This window comes from Gossypium raimondii, chromosome 2, assembly GCF_025698545.1.
Source record: "Gossypium raimondii isolate GPD5lz chromosome 2, ASM2569854v1, whole genome shotgun sequence".
NCBI lineage: Eukaryota > Viridiplantae > Streptophyta > Magnoliopsida > Malvales > Malvaceae > Gossypium > Gossypium raimondii.
This window is the reverse complement of record NC_068566.1, coordinates 31,127,649-31,140,117: the sequence shown is the minus strand read 5'-3', so window position 1 is coordinate 31,140,117 and position 12,469 is coordinate 31,127,649. Positions and strand designations below refer to the sequence as shown.

General features: G+C 32.2%; 1 protein-coding gene across 1 annotated transcript; it reads left to right on the top strand.

Annotated features, from left to right (window-relative positions):
• The first annotated feature begins 3,247 nt into the window (after positions 1 to 3,247).
• LOC105788131 (trihelix transcription factor GTL1) lies at positions 3,248 to 7,065 on the top strand. The gene is made up of 3 exons (XM_012614867.2): positions 3,248 to 4,224; positions 4,655 to 6,215; positions 6,315 to 7,065. Exons 1-3 carry the CDS (start codon positions 3,839 to 3,841, stop codon positions 6,366 to 6,368), a joined length of 2,001 nt encoding a protein of 666 aa, XP_012470321.1. The 5' UTR covers positions 3,248 to 3,838; the 3' UTR covers positions 6,369 to 7,065.
• The last annotated feature ends 5,404 nt before the right edge of the window (positions 7,066 to 12,469 follow it).

Below are 12,469 nucleotides of genomic sequence, written 5' to 3'. Positions count from 1 at the left end.
TTATATATTTTTAAATTTTTATTAATTAAAATACTAATTTAATCAAAGATTTAGTAATATAAGTCAACCATGATCTAAAAAGTTTTTCTTTTCTTTTTAATGTTTTATATCAATATATTTTGGCATGAATTTATTAGATATTTGGGAAAAAAAATAAGAAATGAATAACTTAGGGATGGAGATTCTTGAAAATCATAATCTGATACCAACAAATCGTAATGTGAATTTTCTATGATATGTATTGGCATCATTAAAATGATACCTAATGCCCTCATGCTTTAGATTGAGGGTTTGTAGCTGTCATGTTGAATTATAATTTTGCTTGCTTCATCAACATTATAATTATTTACAAATTTGAATTATTAATTAACATTCATTTTGGTAATTTCTTTTAAAATCCAAACCAAAATAATACTCATGTTACAATTTTTAATATATATCTAATATGTACCTCTTTATATATTTAGTTCATAAATTTTAAAAATTTTGTATTCCTTCAAAGTTACTTTTGGTAATATTATTTTCAAAATTTAAATTTTTATTAACAATACAATGTGCCTTATAACTATATCTAATACTAATTAATTAAGTAAAATGATTTTAGTTAATATTAATATTGAATTCTATATATGAATAATCTTTACCTTCTCTTTAATTTAATTAAAAAATTCAGATAAAAAGATTAAACAAGGTAAGATAAAAGGAAGGGAATGTAAAATTAGTTAATAATAATCTATACCATATATAATTAGATTTATTCCACGCCCAAAATTATGTAATAAATATATTTATTAAAAGTTCACGTAAAAATCAATTAATGAGTTGGTTACAATGGTAAAATTATTTATTTATCATGCATGATGTATAAATTTAAAATTTTATTATTTATTTATCAAAATTTTATTGATTTAATTATATAAAAATATTCTCATAAAATATAACTTAATTTGTATTTGAGAGGGTATTTTAGTAATTTCATAACTGTGTGGTGTCCAATTGACCCGTAATACCAACTCAACAAAACACTTAAAATAAGTATATATTGGATTGCCATACCCACGATGTGGGTGAAAGAAAAATATAATATTAAAATTTTATTTATAAAAAAATCAATATTTGAGCTATAGGTGAAATGGTAAAGTGTGTATAGTTAAACATTATGTAAGTTAGATTAGGTTGAATCCTTATTTATTACATTTTAGTTGTTTTATTTAAACCTTTCACATAAAAATAATAAAAGACGTAAATCACTATTATATTAATATCAATTTCTTATTGGAAAATTATTTTTAAGTAATTTCTTAATTGAGTTGGTTTTGAGATAGATATAGATGCCTTTGACTAAGTTAGTATACCCTAGATATGATTATGGAATGGGCCACTTATCTAGGCTCGAAAGTCCACTTAAAAAGTAGGAGGGTTTAGGCAAAAATAGGGCTCGCTTTCTAAATGGGTAAAACCTCAAACAGTTATTTTTGCTTGAGCCTGGCTTGAATCACATGCTGTACTTTTTAATCATTTTTAATTTTTTGAAAAATATTTATTTTAATATATTTAGTGTATTTAATGCATTATATTTTTAAAATTTATTTTTATATAAATAATTATCTAAAAAAATTATTACGATCGAGCTAGGTCAGGCAAGAGTTTAAGGCAAGAGTTTAACATTTTTAATATGGATCGGGCTTAGACAAAATTCTACATTAACCTAATTCGACCCATGATTAGATCTAGTGTCATCCATCAACCTAGTCCCAACTTCTAATCTTAACTCTAATGTACATTAATCCAAAATTCATTTATTTTACAAAATAAAACTATTGTTTTGAGAATATTTATATTTTTTTATATTTTGATAAACACAATAAATTATAAGCCTATAATGGAGATTGAAGCCAAGATGTTTGCTCTCTCAATTTTACTATTTCATATTAACATTTAAAAATTATTAAACTTGATTACATAATTGTTTCAAAAAAAAAAAAATAATAATAATAATAATAACAACAAAAGTAAAGGTCCCCAATGCACATGGAACTTAGAAAGGGGGGGCCGACAAGTTCGTTTAAACAAAGTCATATCAAAGTGACAACACAAGGGGGACACTTGTTTGCTTAATTGCTTTAACTATGGTTTAAGCCTTTAAAAGGCATGGTAGAGTATGGGATTTAAATTCCTTCCTTTTTTTCTTTAATTGTAAAACACACAAATAAGTAGCCAACGTCTACGTGCATGCTTGTATTACCAAAGGTAATGTAAAGCCTCAATTAATTGCTTCTTTCAAACCTACGTATTTTATTCTAATTTCTTCTTTCTCTATACTTTCCCCATTTAAACACCCAATTAGAATTACACAAAATAATAATAATAATAATAATAATAATTAGAGATTAACTAAAAAAAGAAGAAGAGAGAGTTAGATTTAGGTCAATTTCAAAAGGACATAGTTGGAGCGGCAGAGAGAGATGGTTAGGCTTTGGCACTAGATTTCTTTTTTACTATTTGAAATTCCTAACACTCGACTTTCAGACTTGAGATATAGCTTTTTTGGCCCCCTTTTTATTTTGGTCTAATTGTACTGTCGGCCCCTATATTTTTTTAAATTTAAAATTTAATTGTTTTACTTTTAATTCTAAAAAAGTTATTTTTTTACACTTTTGGTTTATTAATCGAAATTCAATAGATAACATCTTCAGAAAAACTTGTCAAATTAAATAACGAAAAAGTATACTTCTTTAAAATGGTAGTGAAGAACTTTACAACTCAAATTTAGAATATAAAATCTTATAAATTTAGATTTAATGATTTTATTTGCTTATTTAATATTTTATGCTCGAGTAATTTTAATCATGTATATAATTCAATTTAATTGAATTCCAATTATTAAATTAAAATAATATAAAATTAAATTTATATTTAATTATAATGATAATAATATAATATCAAACTCAACTAAAACTTAATATATTTTTCTAACATAAATACGCGGTTCAACTCACAAATGGTAAAAGATTATATTTTTGGCGTAAAAATAAAACAATTAAATTTCATATATTGAGAGCGTAATTAAATTGTTTAAAAGGGGAAAAAAGAGAGAATAATTTAGTAAGAGGAAATGTAGGGAGGCAAAAGTGGGTTTAACAATTATTAGCTGCAAAGTGAGAAAGCTCCTGACAACAAAGCATCATCTATCCCTCCCTTTGTTTTTGTTTTATCATTTCTATGATTTCAGCTTCATCTTCATTTTCATTTCCCCCCACCCCCCCCCCCCCCTCTTTATTTCTCTTTCTCTCTCTCTTAATCATCATCATCCTCGTAATCGTCATCTCCATTCATTTGTTCTCTCTCTCTCTTTCTTCTTTATTCTGTCCTTTTTTATTATTTTTCTTCAGATCGATAGTCTCAGTTGATTATGATTATACCCTTTCCTCCTTCCCTTCCTCTCTTTCTTCTTTACTGCTGCTAGCTCACCTCCCTCCCGTTTCTTTTTTTCCTTCTCGAAGAGGCCACCACTAACTCTTCTCTCTTCGATCTTATCTATTTAACATCGCCCAATTTCTCACCCAACTTTCTCTGTTTTTATTTTTTTTGGTTAATTGGGTTAGACCCCATTACAACGTGTCGATCACCGGAGCGGCTCCCCCCTCTCGCATCGAAGCTGTGTGGGGGAGGAGGGCGGAGGAAGAGCAAACACAGTGAGTGAGTGAATTGAAGTGAATTGTCGTGTATGGTATTTATAAGAACAAGTGGAAGTGGAACCATCTTCATGCAACATTCATAGGAAATGAAAGATTATTATTGGTGGGAGAAAAATAAAACAAAACAGATTTCCAAGTAGATGCAGCAAGGCGGCGGAGGCGAAGGGCACCAATCTCAATATGGGGAGGTGGGTGGTGGTCCAACGACTGATGCAACGAGTAGCAGTCACATGGTGAGCGAACAAACGGAGCAGTTGGAAGAGGCATCTCCTATAAGTTACAGGCCACCAGCTGCTGCCATTGGGAATCCCGATGAGTTGATGATGAGGTTAGCCGAGGAAGGAGATGAAGGGGATCGACTAGGTGGCGACCACGGCGGCGGCGTAGGAGGGGGAGCTGGTGGAGTTGCAAGTGGCAATAGGTGGCCCCGTCAAGAGACTCTTGCACTTCTGAAGATTAGATCAGATATGGATGGTATTTTTCGTGATGCCACCGTCAAAGGCCCTCTTTGGGAAGATGTTTCCAGGTAAATCAAACAAACCCAATTTCAGTTCCTTAAATAATAAAATTACAGCAAATTCCAGTAAAAAAATTTATAATCATTTCCTCAATGCATTGCTCTCTATAAGCACATGGTTTCTATCTGTTTCCATCACAATTCACGAGCTGGGGCATCTTCTTTTTTCTTTTTATAATTAATTAAAGAATAAGTAAAGGCTGAAAAGGCCCAGATCCGCTGCATGAACTCTAACCAATCCTATCTTTTCCATTTTTATATTATATGTACATGTATATATATTCCTCTTTATTTTTTTACTTACCACTAGTAGTATTATTCACGTCTTTTGAAATTAGCAACCCAGAATTTGAAAATCCCGAGAGAAATTCCTTTTAATTTTAAAAGAAAAGAGTTTGATTATGTGTTATGTGAGTAAACAAGAGGTTGGGTTTGGCAGGAAGTTAGCGGAACTTGGTTACAAAAGGAGTGCCAAAAAGTGCAAGGAAAAATTCGAGAACGTCCACAAGTACTACAAGCGAACAAAAGATGGTCGAGGTGGGCGTCAAGATGGTAAGAGTTACAAGTTTTTCAGCGAGCTAGAGGCTCTCAATACAACTTCTGCCACTCTGTCAAAACCACCCATCACGCTAGCCACCTCCGCCAGCCTCGACGTGGCTCCCATTTCGGTTGGGATCCCTATGCCCATCTCTTCCGTCTGGATTCCACCTACTACTACTACAACAACTGCTATCCCAATGTCCTCGTCTATGTTACCCATGCCTGGATCCGCTCCACCACCTCCTCCTGCCACTCCATTTGGAATCAGCTTCTCTTCTAATAGCTCTTCCTCTTCTCAGGGCTTTGAAGATGAAGATGAAATCGGGAGGGAACCGTCGACGGACATGGGTGGCAGTAGTCGTAAACGTAAAAGGCAGTCGTCGTCAAGAGAGGGTGGTAGTAGTAGTAGTAGCAGGAAGAGGATGATGGAGTTCTTTGAGGGTTTAATGAAACAGGTGATGCAGAAACAAGAAGCGTTGCAGCAAACTTTTTTAGAATCCATAGAGAAGAGAGAGCAAGATAGGATGATTAGAGAAGAAGCTTGGAAAAGACAAGAGATGGCAAGATTGGCCCGCGAACATGAACTTATAGCTCAAGAACGAGCCATTGCTTCTTCTAGGGATGCTGCCATTATTTCCTTTTTGCAGAAGATTACTGGTCAGACCATACAGTTACCCACAACTGTTAGTACTATCCCCTCGGTTCCACCTCCGCCGACACAACCAGCCACACCAGTTGTTCAACCACCGACTCCAATTCCTACAGCAGCTTCACCATTACATCATCCACCATCGTTACCGCAGCAAAAGTCACATTTGCACCATCAACAGCAGCAACAAGCTCAAAATACCCAACTTGTTGTGAAGCATAATCAACAGCAGGAGCCTATACCTTCGGAAGTGATAATGGCTATCCCGGAGCAAAAGGTGCCACCACAGGAAATTGGTGGGAGCGAGGGCATTAAGCCTGCATCGTCTAGATGGCCTAAAGCCGAGGTTCTAGCACTTATAAACCTAAGGAGTGGGCTTGAAACCAGATATCAAGAGGCTGGGCCCAAGGGTCCTCTTTGGGAAGAAATCTCCGCTGGTATGAGCAGGATGGGCTATAAAAGAAGCGCTAAACGATGCAAGGAAAAATGGGAGAACATCAACAAATACTTCAAAAAGGTCAAAGAAAGTAATAAGAAACGCCCCGAGGATGCCAAAACCTGCCCATATTTTCACCAACTCGATGCCCTTTACCGTAAGAAAATACTTGGAAGTGGTTCCAGTAGCTTCAGTGACCAGAATAGGTTTGAAGGAGAAACATCACAACAGCATCTAGATCCTCCTATGGAAGCACCACAGCCTAGTCATGATCAATCTGAAAATAAAACTGGAACCACTATTGATGTACTGACAAGCAAAGAAAATTCACCTGGGAGTCTCTTTGGAAAAGGAAACGGTAGAGCTACAAAGAAGGTAAATTTATGTTCTTTTCTTTTCTTACTCATCACCATATTTTCAATTTCCCCTTTTTGCATTTGGATAATCATAAAACCATTTCATATGATTATTTAGTCAGAAGATATTGTGAGGGAGCTGATGGAGGAGCAAGAGATGCAAATGCAATAGCAACAACATGCAGTGGATGACTAATGGCTATGATCTATAAGGTTGACTAACCTTATAGTGAGAATATATATGGACCATGAAGAGATCGAGAGAGGGATACTTTTGCCCATGTCAGGCAGCTCCATCATTGAAACTGTACCCTATGTACTTATCTCTGCCTTGTTTCTCTCCTACAACTTCTCAGTCCTTCCCTCAGCCTTCAATAATTTCAGTATCATGATCATCTTTGTCATTGTTTTTTTTTTTTTTTCCTTCTTTCTTCAAAAAAGCCTTGCTGATACTGAAAGTCTGAAACAGACTTCTTGGAAGTCATGCAGTCCCATCCCACTTGCATTTATATCTTATCATAATTTTCAGTTCTTTGATTTGTTGGTGAATAAAGGAATATCGTTTCAAAAAGGAAACGAGAAGATAGATTGAATTGAAGCAGATGAAAATAAGCTTAGGTTTGGTATACCAGCAACATCAATATAAAAAAAAAAAAAACCCATCAAAGGTACCATAGAAAGGAAGAGAATAGAAGATCAGTCGGTGACCAAGTTATTGTAATTTCGTGTAAGTAGGAGAAGCACATGTTAATTTATTTTACATTTCATAAGTTTTTCCTTGTTCATCAGTTTTTATTTTGTTTCTCTTGCATGCTTGGTTTCAATGAAGAAATGGAAATGAAAAACAAAATCATGACAAGTTTCGATCCTTTTTTTGCAGCGCGAAATTTCCATTTTTTTGTGATCATCTTTGTCAACTGTGTAATGCGCACTTAGATGTTAATGGTTCTTTCCTGTTTTTAACTTCGTGGTCATCAAATTCCCTTTCTCCCTTCTTTTTCTTCCATTTGTTATATTATTATTACTGTTGTGTGTTGCTTCATGAGCTTGAGTAATGTGATTATGGTTGCCATTTGCGACCTTATCCTTTTTTATACTGTTAATTAATAATTTTTCCGTGTATTTTGTGCTGTTTGATTTTACTGTTAAACCCATATTTTCTTTCCATTTTTCAATTGTTTAGGTTTGAATCTGTAATTTTGAACGTATCTATCTCTATTCCCCTTTATAACGCTTTTGATTCGAAAGGTAAAATAATAAGGTAAGTTACATTAATAGTTATTCAGTTATGTTTTTTATGATTTAATTATAAAATATTCACTCAATTATTTAATTTTATCTTTTTATCATCAGATTATTTTGGATTTTTGGATATTTTCATTTTACATATTGGTGACCAAATATGGAGTTTAAACAGGAAAAACTAAAATATATATAGGGTAAATTACATTCACGGTCACTAAACTATTAGTAAATTTATGTTTTGGTCACTCAATTTTAAAAGTTATAAAATGGTTATTGAACTATTCGAACTATTGTTTCAAGTTAAAATATCATTATGTGTGAGTTTTTCTTAATTTTATATAAAAAATTTATGAAAAAAATACCTCATAATAACATAACTTATTTTGTTAAAAATATGGCTTTTTATGCATTTCACAATTGTAGGTTGATAGATGAAATTAACTCAATTTTTTTTATAATTGGAGGAGGGGAATGGGGTTGCTTGGGATCAAACCTAGGCTCTCATGCCTGTAACATAATGCTCTTGACATTGGGCGAAGAGGTTAACTTAATTTAGCATTTAAAGAATGGTAAACTATCAAAATAGTCACTTTTGTTTACTTCAAGTTACATTTTAGTCACTTATGTTTGAAATGTTATGTTTTAGTCACTTACATTAACTTGTTATAACATTTTAGTCACTGAACTGTTAATTATCGTTAATGGTGTAACAGTAAGCTAACATGGCACATGAAATCATCATTTCAAGTAAAAATTTTAGGTTAAATTATACAATTGGTCCCCATATTTTCGTTTTGAGCAATTTAATTTTTTTCTTTTATATTCTTTTAACTTTCCTTTTTTTTTCTTTATTTTCCATTCTATTCTACCTCTCCTCTGTTTTCCTCCATTCTCCATCTCTTTTAACGAAATATTTCTATGTTTTCCATTTGTTAAAACTTTTTTTATGTTTATGAAAAAAAGAAAAAGCGAAAGCTAAAACCAAAATAAAACTAGTTTCGCATATTCTCACCCTACAATTACAAACCCTCATAGTTCATCATCACTTTAATGAACCAATTTGGATCTGTCAATGACCTAGTCCACAAGCTCGCCTCACTCGAAGACCTCGCCAGTCGGGACTTGTGTTAGTCCACCCTCAACAAAGTTTCTCAAGCCTGTTCCCTTAACCTCTTAACCAACCTCTAGGACCACCTTATCTATCTTACCTACAACATTCTCGTCCTCTCGAAACTATGTTGTTTCACAGATTCTTCAAATGAGCTCTACACTCTCAATGACTAAAATAATCACCATACAAAACTTACCCTCAACTTTACCTAAATCAGTTTGGTTCCATGCTCATTTTCTCTCTTCGGTTCATCCATGCTCGACTTCCAATCAAGCTTCCTTGGGAATATCCAAGAAGTTTTAGATTAATTTTTTCATTTTCTTAATTTTATTCGTCAAAAAATAAAAGAAAATGAAAGGATTAATCTACATAATTTTGTAAAAGTTTGAAAATGGAAAAAAATTTGTTTTGAATATAAAGATTCAATTTATGTTTAAATTTGATTAAGGATATGATTTTTATATTGATTAGTTAGATCCAATTTTAGTTTCAAAACTAGGTTATATTCAAATTGAGATTTGAATAAAAATTGTTGATATTCAATTTTGAGTAAAATTCAATTTAGGAATCATGTGAAAGACACAAGGACTTGATTTATTTGGTGGGTAAAGATTATATTTCTACAATGAGGAATATGAGACAAAAGAAAATAAAAGGGAAGAACAAAAGAAAAATAATGAAATAAAAAATTAAATTGTTTAAAAAATAAAAGTATAGTGACTAGTTTTAACAAATGAAAAACATAGAAAAACTACACTAAAAGAAATGGAGAAGAGAGGAAAACAAAGAGAGAATGAGAAGAGAATGGAAAAAAAAAGAAAAAAAGGAAATTTCAAAGAACATAAAAGAAAAAAAAATTAAATTACTCAAAATGAAAAAAAAAAATATAGGGACCAATTGTAACAACCATTTTCCTGTGGTGTTAGAAACGGTGCTTTTGAGACCACAATTTTGACCAGTGAGTCAGTAAATATTATTTACTTAATATTTATGAGTCTATTACAGTGTCGTATTAAAATTTGGTGCAGTGATTTTGATGTTTGGTTGGTTAATTAGGTAAAAAGGACTAAATGTGTTAATTTAATCGCTATTAATTTAAATGTGTTTAATGACTAAAGAAGCATGATTGGATGGATTTATATGGTAATTATACCATTAGAAATAATAATGGACGGTTAAAGGCTATTGGTTAAAGAAATTAAAAGTTTAACTTAAGGTTAGTTTGGTAATTAGGTAAATGTTTTAACATAACAAAATAAATTAAAATATCATCTTCTTCATCCTATAATTTTTTACTAAAAAACCATTGAAAGAAAGCTTGAAGTGTTCGATTCAATTTCTTCATTGCATGTAAGTGTTTTCTTAGTCCATTTTTCGTAAATTTTATATTTTTGAGATCGTTGTAGCTTGATCTAGCTAACCCGGGGACTATTTCAGAAAACTGTTAAAGATTTTGAAACTTGTCATTAATGACTTTTAGATGTTTACGTGGTTAAATGATAGGTTTATGAGTTTGGTTGATAAATAGTATTATTTTGTAAAGTAATTTTAGTTAGTTTTGAGTTTAGGGATTGAATTGATAAAATATTAAATTTAACAAGAAAATTTTGTAAAATTTAGTTACTTAGGGGCTGTTAAGGGAATATATTGAATTCAGCACTAGGTTTTTGGTTTAATTGTGAAAAATATGTAAGTTTTAGTTTTAGAGACTAAATTGAATAAAAATATAAGTTTAAGGTAATAATGTAAATATTACTTAAGGGTCATGTGCATATATTTTGACATTATAAGGTAATTGCAGTTGATAATTGAATTAAATTATATTATAGGTTAAGAAATGAATCAACCGGTAGACAAACGTGGAAAAAGAAAAATTGCTGAATAGTCATTGGTGTCTGTTTATTGCAGATCCAATTTAGGTAAGTACGTATAGTGTATAAGCTGATATTGCCTTTGTGATTTAATATTTTTATGTATGACTGTTATTGAATTTCTTTGTGTTACAATCTTGAATATTGGTTGGATTAAATTCTAGGGAATAGTATAATTGGTGTTGGTGACTAAAAAAGGAAATGAATATAGTTGAGTTCATGTTAATATGTTGATGTTTAAATGGTGTGAAGTTATGGATATAAAATGAGGTCCATATGAATGTAGTGAACGACTAGGATAAGAATGACATGTCATTAGGGTTATTACTGTTTTAGGTGTTGGTCTTGGAAGTTTTATCGATGGTTAAGGTATTGCATTTGTTGTGGATTATTCACAGCTCGTGTAAGCAACATCTTGTAATGTTATCATCTTGACCCACAACTTGTGTGAGCAAACCCATATTCACAACTCGTGCGAGCATTATATTCACAACTTATGTGAGCATTTCTATCCTGATTATCCAACGTTGTTTTGCTATAGTTCATCGGGTAAAAACGAGACTTATGGAATGAAAATGATAGTATAATTTGTTATAAGTGAATGGTGATATATGTACCAAGTATGTTCACTTGAATATGATTCATAAGCATGCAAATGTTTTATGTTTATATTGTGAAGAAACTAACCTTATTGGTTTGTGATTTGCATAGGCCATCAAAGAATACCATGCTTCTTAATTGTATAAATTGTATGTTCAATGCTTAAGTTATATTAGACTCGAGTAAGTTATGTAAAATTTCGTAAGAACTTACTAAGCATTGTGTTGCTTACGTTTTCTTCGTTTGATTTCTTGTAGATCATCGAAAGTTTTGCAGTCAGTTGGAATCAAGTCAGAGCTCACACTATCCGTTCAACGACTTGGTAGATTTTTGAACATTTTGGAATAGGTTATAAGTGGCATATAAATAGGTATTTTGGTTACAAGTGTATAAAAATAAGTTTGTGATTTGAAATGGCATGTAATATTAAGTTTCTAGGTGTGTCTTATGTTTTGATATGAATTGGCAAATTACGTTTTGGTCATATGGTGAACTTTGCTTAATCTTGTATTGGTATTTCATGGTGATTATGTGAGAATGTGTAGATATGTGAATTGTTGTATGAATGATGATATATGTGTGATTCTAAATGGTTAAATTGAGGTACTAATTGTGGCATATTTGGTTAGGCACTTAGGATGTATGATTTAAGATTGTGTTTTGGTATATTTTGATGTTTTTAAACAGGTTGATTGATGATCTAATGCTTGCTTGTGACTTAAGTGAACTTAAGGGTGGGTAACATGTTAGAAAAAGGTCTTGTAAGTACACACGACCTGATACACGACCGTGTGGTCTATTTGATATAGGTGATACTTAGGATACACGGCTTCAGTGAGTTACACAGTCTAACCCCACGACCGTGTGAAAGTTTACATAGTTTTACAATTTAGTCCAACACGCCCTCAGCCTGTCACATGGCTTGGCTACACGGTTGTGTGACCCCTATTTGCTGAAATTTTTATGCTTTTTGCATAGTTTACAATTAAGTCCTTACATGTACTTGGGTTGGTTTAAAGGCTTTTGTAAGTCGGTTTGAAACCCGAATTAAACATGAATGCTATGAAATATGTTTGAATAAGGTGTTTATATAAAATATTGTATGTTTAAGTTTATATACGTATATTAGATGTTCTAATTTCTATTGTAGCATACTGTAGCTCGGGTCCGACGATCGGGTAGAGTTAAGGGTGTTACATTTAGTGGTATCAGAGCTATGGTTTAGTCGGTTCTCAGACTGACCATAACATGTATCGAGTTTAGAAATACATGCCACCTTATAACCTGTGATAATGTGATGTCTCTTGGCTCAAGTTGATTATGTTTTTCTTGTAGATAAAAGATGTCGTCTGAAACCAACCGAGTTGTTTTCAATAAAGTTGAAAATAATGTTCCGGCCTCGGAACATGAAGCTGCTCAGAGTGTGCACGGCTTTGAGGGGCAAGG

Bases quoted from the DNA above. Each gene is read 5' to 3' on its own strand.
- LOC105788131 (XM_012614867.2), top strand. From the start codon at position 3,839: ATGCAGCAAGGCGGCGGAGGCGAAGGGCACCAATCTCAATATGGGGAG. The intron at 4,225-4,654 runs GTAAATCAAACA...TGGGTTTGGCAG, and splicing joins CTTTGGGAAGATGTTTCCAG to GAAGTTAGCGGAACTTGGTT. The intron at 6,216-6,314 runs GTAAATTTATGT...ATGATTATTTAG, and splicing joins ACGGTAGAGCTACAAAGAAG to TCAGAAGATATTGTGAGGGA.